The sequence below is a fragment of the Coenobita brevimanus genome, chromosome 84, assembly GCF_032717465.1.
Source record: "Coenobita brevimanus isolate Jiangsu-jjx chromosome 84, ASM3271746v2, whole genome shotgun sequence".
NCBI lineage: Eukaryota > Metazoa > Arthropoda > Malacostraca > Decapoda > Coenobitidae > Coenobita > Coenobita brevimanus.
Window position 1 is genome coordinate 48,782,125 of NC_137037.1, and position 12,719 is coordinate 48,794,843.

Below are 12,719 nucleotides of genomic sequence, written 5' to 3' on the forward strand. Positions count from 1 at the left end.
CAGTATAATGGTGTGTCAGATTTATGGTAAATGTGAAAATGATGTAAAATATTGGATTACATTTTTAGGTATGACAGTTTGTTAGGGCATCAGTGATGAGCAGAGTGAAAGTTTAAAATGGTGATTGCAATAATGGACCTACCCTTAATTTTTGGTTTGGGTGATTGTGTCAGGGTATTAATGAGGAACAGAGTCTACTGAGCTGGGAGACAACCAAGTTCCCGCTGCTGCAAGCAATGGTGGCGCTGAAGGAACCCTACGACCAGCTCTGGCACACCACCTATGACTTTCACCAGAAATACGAGAGATGGTACAATGGTCAGTGCCGTTTTGATGCTTGTGGTTCCTGATTTAGAGAAATTAATAACTTCTGGGCTCAGAATTTTGTTAAGATCTAACTATATTTTCATTTTTTTGTCAGTCCTTTAGTGATATGATTGTATTTTAGAAATTTTTGTCAGTACTGTACTGAACTTTAATGATATTGTAGAGAACTTCATTTTTCCTAATAATATCCAGAGTTTTGTGTAGTCAGTTTGTTTGTACCAGATGAAACTAGGTAACTTGCACAAATTGAATTCTAAATCATAGTTGCATTAAATCCAGTGACCCTTAGTTATGAGGAAATGAGTCTGTGCAACTTGTCAGAAGGATCCATCAGTCTAAATACATTTGGACATCAGCTGATCTGAAAGGGGTTGGGGATCTAGTCAGATTAAAACAAATGTGTTATAGTTAATAATCTTTTTACTACCTGCCCTGGTCTTAGGTCCATTTGCTGGTCTTGATGCCGAAGCCATCAGTGAGGAGGTTGAGGCCATGTGGAAGACCATGTACAGACTCACTAAGACTTTCATGGACCAGGTGAGAGTCACATGGAAAACGTAACAGCTAGTACAGGGTGTCTGAAAAGTTACTGTGCAGTGAGAAATTTGTAATGACATTAAAGTTATATGTACGATATTGTATACGAGACCTGTAAGTTGTATGTCCTGCGTTTCCACTATGCGGTAGATGGCACTACTGCTTGCTCACAGATGTTCTGGAATGCCCGACTCAGTTGACAGTTGACTGGGAGTGGGAGTGCACACCCATATTGGCCGAGTGATAATGGTGTTGACAATTTAACAATGAATATTCCTGGTGGAGCATGTGTTCCATAACGATGGAAAATTCACAGATACCCTGCAACAAAGGTTTGCCCAGCAATTTCCAGATGCACAGGTGCCCCACTGTAATTCCGTGCAAAATTTGATAGCCAAATTTCACAAAACAAGCAGTGTTGCAGATGCTCCCTGAACTGGTAGGCCCTCAACCTCAGAAAAGAAAGTTATTGAGGTCCAGGATATGATGGTGAAGAGTCCAAAGAAGTCTGTAAGACAGTTATACCAGCAGGCCCATGTGCACGACATTCTGCGGCGGAAGTTGAAGTTCTTTCCATACAAGGTGTTGGTAGTGCACCAGCTGAGAAAGAGCGGTCACCAGTCCTACGTTGATTACTGTAATTGGTTTCAGAACTTTCTCCAGGACAAAGGTGGGGACATCCTTGACATAACCTACTTCACCAATGAGGCGCGGCTTCATCTTTCTGGGTACATGAATAGCCAGAACACTCGTCTATGGAGCACTGAAAACCCGCATGAATTAAAGGAAATTCCTCTGCACGATCAGAAGGTCGGAGTATGGTGTGCCTTAAGTCGTACGCGTGTCATTGGGCCAATTTTCTTCAGTGACACCATAAACGCAGAACGGTACCGCACTCACATTCTGAAACCATTCGTAGGCCAGCTTATTGAGCATGAGATTGAAGAAGGCTGGTTCCAACAAGACGGGGCAACTGCACACATGGCCCATGCATCATTAAAGTTTCTGGAAGACTTCTTTGCTGATCGCATAATCTCCTGTGGAATCTGGCCTCCTAGGTCTCCGGACCTCACTCCCCCAGATTTTGTCTCTGGGGTGCACTGAAGGGACGGGTGTACAAGATCAATCCGCACACTCTGGAGGAGCTGAAGACGGCAATTACCCAACACATCGAACAGATAACTCCCGCCACCCTTCAGAATGTGTTTGACAATATGCAGCATTGTGTGCAGGCATCTTCAGGCTTCTGAGGGACATTTTCAGCATTTGCTGTAGGAGAAACAGCAATACTGTACGTAAAACTTCACTTTTTTAGAACTTTACTTAATCCTTTTCCACAGCACAGTAACTTTTTGGACACCCTGTATTTAGAGAGGATGCTTACTTAAAAAAATTAGAGAGAGAGAAAGAGAAAGAGAGAGAGTAAGCAGTTGTTTTTGCTAATAGAGTAAGGACACTTTCCTGTGGTGTGGACGGCAGTGGATGCAGCCATGATACGGTTAAAGTAAGCTGTTTATTTGTTACTGTATTTGTGTTTTCAGTGTCTTCATGATTTTGAGTGGCATTCTGTAATGATCTGAGTGTTACAGGTTGGGTCTCGACGTGTGGCAGAGTACGTGAAGGAGAGAATTGAGAAGTTCCGTTTGCATGTGCCAGTCCTACAGTGTATCTGCAACCCAGGCCTGCGGGAGCGACACTGGATGCAGGTCAGGCTCCAGGCATACAGCTTGACAGTGGAATATTTTTTAATGTCCTTGTGCCATATATATGATCATTTTACATGGAATGGTCATATTGCACTTAAATCTTCCAAGTTCTTTGGAACCAAGTACAGTTGCCAGATTAATTTCTGATTTAATTCATTCTTTATAAGAATGATATATAAAAGGAGATGATATATGTAATTTACACCATATGTTTACATAATGTTATCACAGTATTTATGATGTGTTTTCACAGTATTTTCAGCATATAGTATATGCTTACATGTGCCCTTTTTCCTCTGTCCCTACCCCAATTCCAGCTGGGAGAGCACCTGGGCATGGAGTTGAAGCTTACCCCTGAGACATCCCTGGCAGATATGATTGAGGCGGGGCTGCCCAGTGTGCAAAGGAAACTGGAGGAGATCAGTCATGCAGCTTCCAAGGAGTTCAGTTTGGAGAAGGCCCTTGAGAAAATGAAGGGGGAGTGGGCCAATGTGGTCTTTGAGTTTAAACCATGGAGGTGGGTGTTGTAAACCACTACACCAAGACTTTTATGGATTTACTGGAGCCTGATATTGATAATGATTTTATTTTTTGTATCTTTTTGGTCCAGGGGAAGAATAAAGCCAAGCAAGCATATGGAAACCGTAAGACTGAGTTAGATTTTTTTTCTTCCCTTCTTACTGTTAACATGGATGGTGTCCTCAGGAGAATGAAAGCAACAGTACATGAGCTTTAGTCATAAAGTCCTAGATGGATATTGGAGGGAGTGGGATGAATGAGAATTTTTAAATACCTTGTTGGCTAAGATGCAGTGAGTGGTATGGGAATTTTTAAATACCTTGTTACTGTAGCTACGATGCAGTGTTTCTGAGGGATGTAGAGTTTCACAAGTAAGCCTCATGTGCCATATGGTTAATAAGGTGTTTGAGTCTTCATTGACATGAAATTTTAAGTAACTCAGATCATATTCTACATTGGGTATTAACTATATAACCAGCAGCTGGATACTGGGTGGCCTAGTGGGTTATGGTGTTCCAGCTGTGTATGGCCTATAAGGGTTCAGTCTTAGAGATTGTTCTTATTGTTGTTAATCAGCCTCAGTCTCTCTGGCTGAGCAGACTTGTCAACCATATGCAAGCAGCTGCCTCTGCAGGGTTGTCCCGTGCAGTGAACCAATGTTTCCTAGTGGCTGACAGCCCCTCACCAGAGTGAGCTGAGGAGAATAGTGTGAAGGTAATTGGGGGTTTATAGCTCACTTACTGACAGTACTCTTCCCTACTCTTCCCCTTGCCTTAGATGTCTGGGATGTAGCATTTTCCTTGGCTCCCATCCTCAAAATGGGGCAACACAGGATTGGATGATGAATGGATGAGCACAAACTTGTTTAACTCTAAATGTAGATGGTATCATAAGCAATGTATAATTATGAGGTGAGAGAAAGAGTTCAGCAGTATTTGGAGGTGTTTTTTATCAACAAAATAATTAATTAGAAGGGGTCTGAGTATAGAGGTAAGGAAGTCATATTGTCTAAATTCTAATGTTTTATCACTGACTGTGGGTAATGAATGTGACATATGATCAGTCCTTGTTATAAGTAATGACTGATGAGGAATGAGTTATGTCCTCTAATCTCTTGTACACCTCCCCATTGCTGAGAAAGTTTATTGACGTGAAGTCTCTTGAAAATGGTTAGATGAAGGAGAGTCTTGTCCACCACAGCCCGTATATGTGATGACAAGACACCCAAGGAATTGATGTTCACTGTATGTATCAGTGCACAGTTTTATATGCCTATGACATTTAGTTCTTTTACACTACATAACTGTAACTGTTATGTCTCTGATGTATGATAGAGAGACGGGTGTGTCAATCCTGGCAGCGGTGGATGACATTCAGGTGTTGCTGGATGAACATACACAGAAGGTGCAGACCATGCGGGGTTCACCTTACGTTAAACCCTTTGAGGCAGAGATACGCAGCTGGGAGGAGAAACTTCTATCCATGCAAGATATTCTTGATGCATGGATCAAGGTCAGCCAGAGTTGTTCTATATGTTTTGCCTGTTTCAGATTAAAAGATTTCAAACATAGGTAACCCTTGCTACTTTACATGTAAGATACTAAAGTTTAGCCAACTTTACTTGTATACTGTCCAGTATTTCAGAGACTTATCTTCCCAGCAGAACCTGGTCAGCTACCTTACCACATTGCTTTATTTAACTTACCTCATTAAAGCTTGTATCATATATTCCTCACAATAGTTTCTAGCTTATCTCTGTCCTTTAGTACCAAATTAGTTACTGTACTCTGCAGTTCCTAACCATCCTATTTTGACAGTGATTAAGCTGCCTTTCTTCACAGTGCTTAACTTTTTTTTTAATTCCCAGTCTGTATTGCCCATTTCTCTGATAATCTGTGCTTGTAAATTATTCTTCCCCCAGTGTATAGCCTGTCTCCCACCTGCATTTTTCCTACTTCCTCTATAGTCCATAATTTTTGTGCCCTCAGGAGTACCTAGTCATGTGGGGTGGGGATGTTATTTTTGTGTTACAAATCACTTCACCACAAATTTTAGAAGCTGGGAAACGACAAGATATCATAGTGTGGTTTCATCATATGTCTTGTTTTTCTTCATAAAATAATTGAGAGCGACTTACTATCATGCTTTACAGTATGACAGTAGTATGTCTTACCCCTGAAGCCTGGTAGCAGTAGTGGAGGAGAGGGAGGTGATTAGTGCTGGTTTTTGGTAATTTTATGGGTTGATTGGATACATGTGTCAGTGCTGGGGGTGTTCAGGGTATAAACTTTGGTGGAAATAATGAGTACCTAATGTTTTAAGTAAACCCTGAGTACCAAGCACACCCTCATCCATTCACAGTGCCAAGTGACGTGGTTGTACCTGGAACCGATCTTCTCCTCTGAGGACATCATGAAGCAGATGCCAGTGGAGGGGCGAAAGTTTACTCGTGTAGATGCCACCTGGAGGCAGTTAATGTCTACTGCCCTCACTGACCCTCATGCCCTTGTTGCCACACAACAGCCAGATATGCTGCCCAGGTTAGTTGATGGTCAGGGAAAGAGAAAGAGTTAGGCCATGGCAGGCTTGACCCATTCCATACTGTCACTTTTCATTTCTTAATACAGTAATCCTCCATTTATCTGTTATAATTCAGCCAAGGCTCTGTCAGATAATGCATATTTTTGGATAATGATGTGCTACTCCCCAACCCTTTCTGCACGGGGTTTAACCCCTATAAAACCCTGTACAGGTCATCCTGTCATTATGCAAAACCTGTTTCAATACCAGTTTTACAATGTCCACCCTTATATCGTTTTTCGTTTTCGTTTTCGTTTTTAAAGGCTCCAACATGCTTGCATGTGTCGGCCTTGGTCACCTAATGGCGGCTTTCCACGCTGCACGATCCATTGCAGCCTCCCTGTTCAGTCCCTTAACCCTAAGGTCACACTTAATGACCTCGTCCCATGTCTTTCTCGGTCTACCCCTCATAACCCCACCCCCAATATTAACACTTCTCACCTTCCTCACCCAATTATCATCCCCCATCCTCTCCACATGTCCAAACCACCTCAATCTACCTCTCCTCATCACAGCACCAATACACTCCAGTCCCATCCCACCTCTCAACTCTTCCATTGTAAACCCAGCCCCTCCAGGCCTTGGACGCAGGGACGCACTGCACATCCACCTGATCATTGTCATTTCTGTACGTCTGAGCCGGCGAATATCTTCCTCCTTCACTGCCCAGGTCTCACTGCCATACAGCATTACACTCCTAACACATGCTGCATACAAAGACCCCTTAGCACATAGGGAGAGCCCTCTCGATGTCAGGAGAGGCAAGAGCTCCCTGAACTTCTTCCAACCACTTCTCACCCTAGCCACAGAGCTAGCTCCAGCCCCACCTCCAGCACACAACATGTCTCCCAAATAACAAAACTCTTCCACACACTCAAGAGATTCACCAGCAAGTTCAATCCTTTCACGTCTGACAATCTCCACCATTTATTATGGTAGGTTAACAGGATTTTAATTATTTAAAATGTGTTTCTTTTTTACATATGCTGTCATAGGCCTGTCTCATCTGCACTGAATGCTTGTTCAGATACAGGTGCTATAAATGTTGTTATATATTAAAAATGAAAATAAGATGTTCAAATGGAAATAGGTAGAGTCGAAAGCAGGTGACTAGTTATGTAAGTTACATAACACAAAGGAGACAGGCTGGTTCCAAATATGTGCTTATTTATATAAAGATTTTATTATAGTATTTTACACAGAAGGAGCTTCAGGCATGTATTCAGCATCAAAGTAAACAGCAAATGTTCCTGCAAAAGCTCTGGTTTGGCAACATAAGCCACAAACTCCATGACAGACTTAATGTGCACCAACACTGGATGGCTTACTCTTTGACTGAGGTGGAGTGTCTTCATATTTTCACTATAACACCAGATGCTGTTGGCATCCCTACGTGTCAAGTGGGGTTGGTGGAGGATTAGTGCCCCTCCCTGTAAAACAATTAACTCTAAGCCCTTGGCCACCCCGTGTGGGATACATGGCGTCTGGCAATGAATGAATGAGTAAAAAACATTCATCATGGCATCCAAATCACTGACTTTGTTGTCACCCTCTAACTACAGCTACTATCCTGCTATTTCAGACTACATGAATGTAATCGACTGCTAGAAGAGATACAGAAGGGACTGAATGACTACCTGGAGAAAAAACGGCTTTTTTTCCCAAGGTAATGGACATCTGTCTGGAAGTGTCTGTTAATCAGGAGTTGATGTATAGATAACTGTTTGGCACCCATTTCAGTGAGCATGCTGTTGATAGTTCTTTGCATTTCATGCTTTCTTTTTCTCAGTTTCTGGATCCTACCTCAGCCCATCTTTAAGTGGTAAAATGGTCATGATGATGATGATAATGATGATGATGATGATAATGGTGATGATGATGATAATGATGATGATGATAATGATGATGATGATGATGATGATGATAATAATATTATGAACATAAGGGCCTTGTGTATACACGTCACTAATATAATGCTGTGCAAAGTTTATTTTATTACCCTAACTAATATGCTGTACATTTTTTATAGCATAATGGCTTACACAAAGCACTTATATATCTTTATCCTCTCAGATTTTTCTTTCTGTCCAATGATGAACTACTGGAAATCCTCTCTGAGACAAAGGACCCTCAACGAGTGCAGCCGCACTTAAGGAAATGCTTTGAGGGCATCAGCCGCCTTCATTTCTCCCCCATGCAAGAGATTGAGGGCATGATCTCTGCTGAGGGGGAGTTGGTGCAGTTCAGCAACAGAGTCATTCCGTCCAAGGCCAGGGTTAGGATCAGACATACAGTGTTGTTTATTCTTTTTCATTGTTTTTATTTACAAGTCCATGACTTTGTTTCCCTGGAGGCTGTACATAACCTGGGGCTGATTTGTCCCCAGTGAGATCAAGCATCCATGCTCAAAGCCTTCCCACTTGAATGTGGGAGAAATAGGGTTTGGAGATTGAAGTAAAAGCTGTCACTTTCATGCTCTATTTTCATTAATTTTTTGTTGTTATAAAACACACATGTTTTTTCAGCATTGGCTGGTAAGAGAATGAAGAAGTGATAGTTTTTGTACACCCTTCACATGTCTACTTATTTTCTCCAATACTAACACAAGCTCCTTTTATTTCATCTCATGTTCTTAAGTCAGTATGGGTTAGAATCATTGCACCTCCCCCAAACTTCCCCTCTCTATCATTCCTCCACACATTGTAGTTGTTCCTCCCAAATTATTTTGTATCAGTGTCCCAGGGCAATTGGGTCTGTGTGTGTGTGTGTGTGTGTGTGTGTGTGTGTGTGTGTGTGTGTGTATTTACCTAATTGTGATATACAGGAAATGAGCTACGCACGTGGGGTCTCTCAGTAAGTCAAATTTAGCTTTAAACTCGTTTAAGTCTTTAGACTGGACGATCTCTTTGTCCAGACCATTCCACAGGTCTATACATCTATAAGGAAAACTATATTTCTTGATATCCTTGAAGCAGCTTGGTTTCTTGAGTTTCATTCCGTGTCCGCTTGTTACTCTCTTATCCCATAAAAACAGATCTTCTTTGTCAATTTTATCTTCTCCCACCATGGTCCTGAACACTGCAATCATGTTTCCTCTCTTTCTCCTTTCTTCTAAGGAAGGCAAATCCAGCTTTTCCAACCTCTCTCTATACGACAAATCTGCCAGACTGGGGACCATTTTGGTTGCTGTTCTTTGTATTCTTTCAATCTCGTTTATATCTTTCTTTTTGTGTGGGGACCACACTACTGCTGCATATTCTAACCTGGGATGAATCATGGCCACTATCAATTTTTTCATCATCTCCTCATCCATATAATGAAAAGCTGCTCTATATTAGTCAGGAGTTTATATGTCTCTCTAACTGCCTTGTTAATGTGTTATTCAGGTGACAAACTATCCTGGATGGGATGTGTGTGTGTGTGTGTGTGTGTGTGTGTGCGTGCATGTGTGCGTGCGTGTGTGTGTGTGTGTTTACCTATTTGTATTTGCTTATTTGTAGTATACAGGATTTGAGTTAAGCTTGTGTTGTCCTGTCTCCATATCTACATTTATCCAGTGTGTGTGTGTGTGTTCTTACCTTACCTAATTGTTCTCACCTAATTGTATCGTTACAGGAATGAGTCAAGCTCGTACTGTCCTGTGTCTTACACCATTTTTATCGTACATATCCTTAAATTTATGAATTGTTTTGGCACACACTGTTTCATTCAGTAGTGCATTCCACTGATCAGTTGCCCCATTTAGGAATCTAATTTTCTTTATGTCTTTATTGCCTCTCATTTTATGCAGTTTTTTGCAGTGTCCTCTTGCTGATGCATCCCCATAGGTTATGTAATCATTTATGTCTATTTTCTCCTTCCCTGATATGCATTTATATAGCATAATCATGTCTTCTCTTTTCCTTCTCTCCTGTAGTGTAGACAGATTCAGTTTTTCTAGTCTATCTTCGTAGCTTAGATCCCTTATGTTTGGTACCCATCTTGTTACGGCCCTTTGAACTTTTTCAATCTTCTCTATGTGTTTTTTGAGATGAGGACTCCAGATTACTGACGCGTACTGCAGGGTTGATCGATGAATGAGTTATTATCTTTCTTAGCATGTCTTCATTTATGTATGTGAATGCTATTCTCATATTTGCAAGCAGTGTATACATGTTCCATACCTTCTCACTGATGTGGTCAGCCGGAGATAGTCCGTTATTGATCATCACACCTAGGTTCTTCTCTTTTTCTAATGTATGTAGGGTTTTACTTCCTAACTTATAATCCCAATCAGGTCTTTTTCCACTTTTGCCAAACTTGATTACATGACACGTGTCCTCGCTGAATTCCATTTGCCATGTATTGTTCCATTCATGAAGTTTATTTAATTCTTTTTGTAGCTCTTTGCAAGTGTCTGTGTTAGTAATTCTCCTTTGTATTTTTGCATCATCAGCAAACATACTTAGATAGTTTTCATTTCCAGTGTTACTGTCTATATCATTTATATACACTAAAAACATATTTGGTGCCAGCACTGAGCCCTGTGGAACTCCACTAGTCATTTCCCTCCATGATGAGTAATTTCCCCTTAGTACTGTTCTCATTTCTCTTTTTTTAAGAAAATCTTGCAGCCAACAATACAGTTTGCCTCAAATTCCTCCTTGATGGTACAGTTTCCATAAAAGTCTTTGATACAGTACTCTGTCAAATGCTTTCTTGAAATCTAAATAGATACTGTCTACCCATCCTTCGCTGTTCTGTAATGTTTTGGTTGCTCTGTCATAGTAGCTCAACAAATTAGTAACACATGATTTTCTCTTTCTGAAACCAAACTGTCTTTCTGTTATCATATTGTGTTCTTCTAGGTGATTTACTCAAACTTTTCGTATCAGCTTTTCTAATACCTTGCTTACAACACTGGTTAGTGATACTGGTCAATATGTAATTGAGTGGATTTTGTCTATTCCCTTTCTTGAATAAGGGAACAATGTTTGCTTTCCTCTAAATACTGTATCAGGTAGTTTACCTTGTCCCAATGATTCCTTGAAAATTAAAGATAATGGTTTACTTAACTCCTTTGCACATTCATGTAGCACCCAACATGAAATTTCATCAGGACCATTTGCTTTTCCTTTGTCTAATTTACTTAACTCCTCTTGTATTTCTTTTTCTGGTATTTGTATATCTGGTAGTATGTGTGGGCATGCATGTTCCATATAATCCCTCACAAAATTATTTTCTTCTGTAAAAACTGATTGGAAATTCTTATTTAGTGCTTCACAAATATCCTTTTCGTGTGTAGGTGATACTCTCATCTGTGATGGATTATATTTTATCTTTTACTTTGGTTTTGCTTAGGATGTAGCTGTAAAATAGCTTTAGTTGATCACTACTTTTATTTACGATGTCCTCCTCAAACTGTTTTTGGGCTTCCTTCCTTATTCTTGTATAATCGTTTCTTGCCTGTTTATAGTTGTTATGCCCTTTCATTATTGTGTGTGTGTGTGTGTGTGTGTGTGTGTGTGTGGTGTGTGTGTATGTGTGTGTGTGTGTGTGTGTGTGGTGTGTGTGTATGTGTGTGTGTGTGTGTGTGTGTGTGTGTGTGTGTTCTTACCTAATTCTTACCTAATTGTTCTTACCTAATTGTATCTTTACAGGAATGAGTCAAGCTCGTACTGTCCCGTGTCTTAAACCATATTTATCGTACATATCTTTAAATTTGTGAATTGTTTTGGCACACACTATTTCATTCGGTAGTGCATTCCATTGATCAATTGCTCTGTTTGGGAAACTGAATTTCCTTACGTCTTTATCACCTCTCTTCTTATGCAGTTTTTTGCAGTGTCCTCTTGCTGATGCTTCTCCATATGTTAAGTAATCATTTATGTCTATTTTCTCCTTTCCTGATATGCACTTATATAGCATTATCATGTCACCTCTTTTCCTTCTCTCCTATAGTGTTGGTAGATTCAGTTTATTTAGTCTTTCTTCGTAGCTTAGGTCCCTTAAGCTTGGTATCCATCTTGTAGCGGCCCTTTGAACTTTTTCAATCTTGTCTATATGTCTATGTGTGTGTGTGTGTGTGTGTGTGTGTGTGTGTGCACGTGCTTGTGTCTTTGTGTCTGTGTTCAACTTGACCATCAGTCTTTTCATCATTTCTTTCTGCAGGGGTTGGTGGAGAGGTGGTTGGTTGAGGTTGAGGACATGATGGTGCAGAGCGTTCAGGACTCAGCAGTGAGGGCAGTGGAGAATCAGCCACTAACACCTCATCGCCAGTGGATCACCCAGTGGCCATCACAGGTAGTGCTGGCAGTGGCACAGATCATGTGGACTGCTGACATCACTGCCATCCTCACCAAAAATGCCAGTCTCAAGGTAAGCCTGACAAGACCAGATATGTAAAGGGGAGAGTTGTAGTTGCTTGTAGTGGTACTGTTTGCATTTGTGAGAAACTCCCTTCCAGCTGGTCATGTAGGCCATGGCACAGATCATATAGATGGCTGACATCACAGCTATCCTCACCAAAGAGGCCAGTCTCAAGGTAAGTCTGTCCATTGACAGTATAAATATTACAGCCCTACATCCTTTCTGTAAACTTCTTCTTGAGTTTCACAGTATTTTAATATTAGTCTTTTGTTACAGCTCAGAATTCAAGACAGAGATGGCAATTTTAGGCCTAGCAGTGGTGAAAGGGTCTAGTTGCCTGTGTGGCTATGTGTCATAGTTACTTGTATGTGTTTGTAAAGAAAGTGTTGCCCATGTGTATTGGGTAATGCACAGATATTTGCTCTGTATTTTGGAATGAACTTCCTCGTCATCTGTTCCTTCAGTTGTTCCCTCTTACTTTCTAGCTAGTAGTGTTTTCCTTTTCACGGTCATCATTTCCATAGCCAGTTTCTTCACTGATGCTGGGATCTAGGGTCTGCAAGAACTTAATAGTAGTTGAGCTAAAACTTGCACACATTGACTTACAGTGGGTTACCTGGGGGAACATTTTCTGTCACATCCCAAGCTTTTGAAAAAGTGGTTACACTTGGCTATTATCATTTTGACAGTTAGTTATAAAAT

At 40.8% G+C, this 12,719-nt stretch overlaps 1 protein-coding gene across 1 annotated transcript in view; it reads left to right on the plus strand.

Moving 5' to 3' along the window:
* LOC145410172 (dynein axonemal heavy chain 3-like) overlaps positions 1–12,719 on the plus strand; it is a 115,787-nt gene that overhangs the window by 31,121 nt on the left and 71,947 nt on the right. Inside the window, exons 19-27 of the mRNA XM_080280371.1 lie at positions 174–318; positions 770–864; positions 2,454–2,570; positions 2,888–3,087; positions 4,424–4,601; positions 5,451–5,629; positions 7,252–7,335; positions 7,743–7,944; positions 11,820–12,026. Coding sequence (XP_080136497.1) covers positions 174–318; positions 770–864; positions 2,454–2,570; positions 2,888–3,087; positions 4,424–4,601; positions 5,451–5,629; positions 7,252–7,335; positions 7,743–7,944; positions 11,820–12,026 — 1,407 coding nt within the window. The remainder of the gene's footprint in view (positions 1–173; positions 319–769; positions 865–2,453; positions 2,571–2,887; positions 3,088–4,423; positions 4,602–5,450; positions 5,630–7,251; positions 7,336–7,742; positions 7,945–11,819; positions 12,027–12,719) is intronic.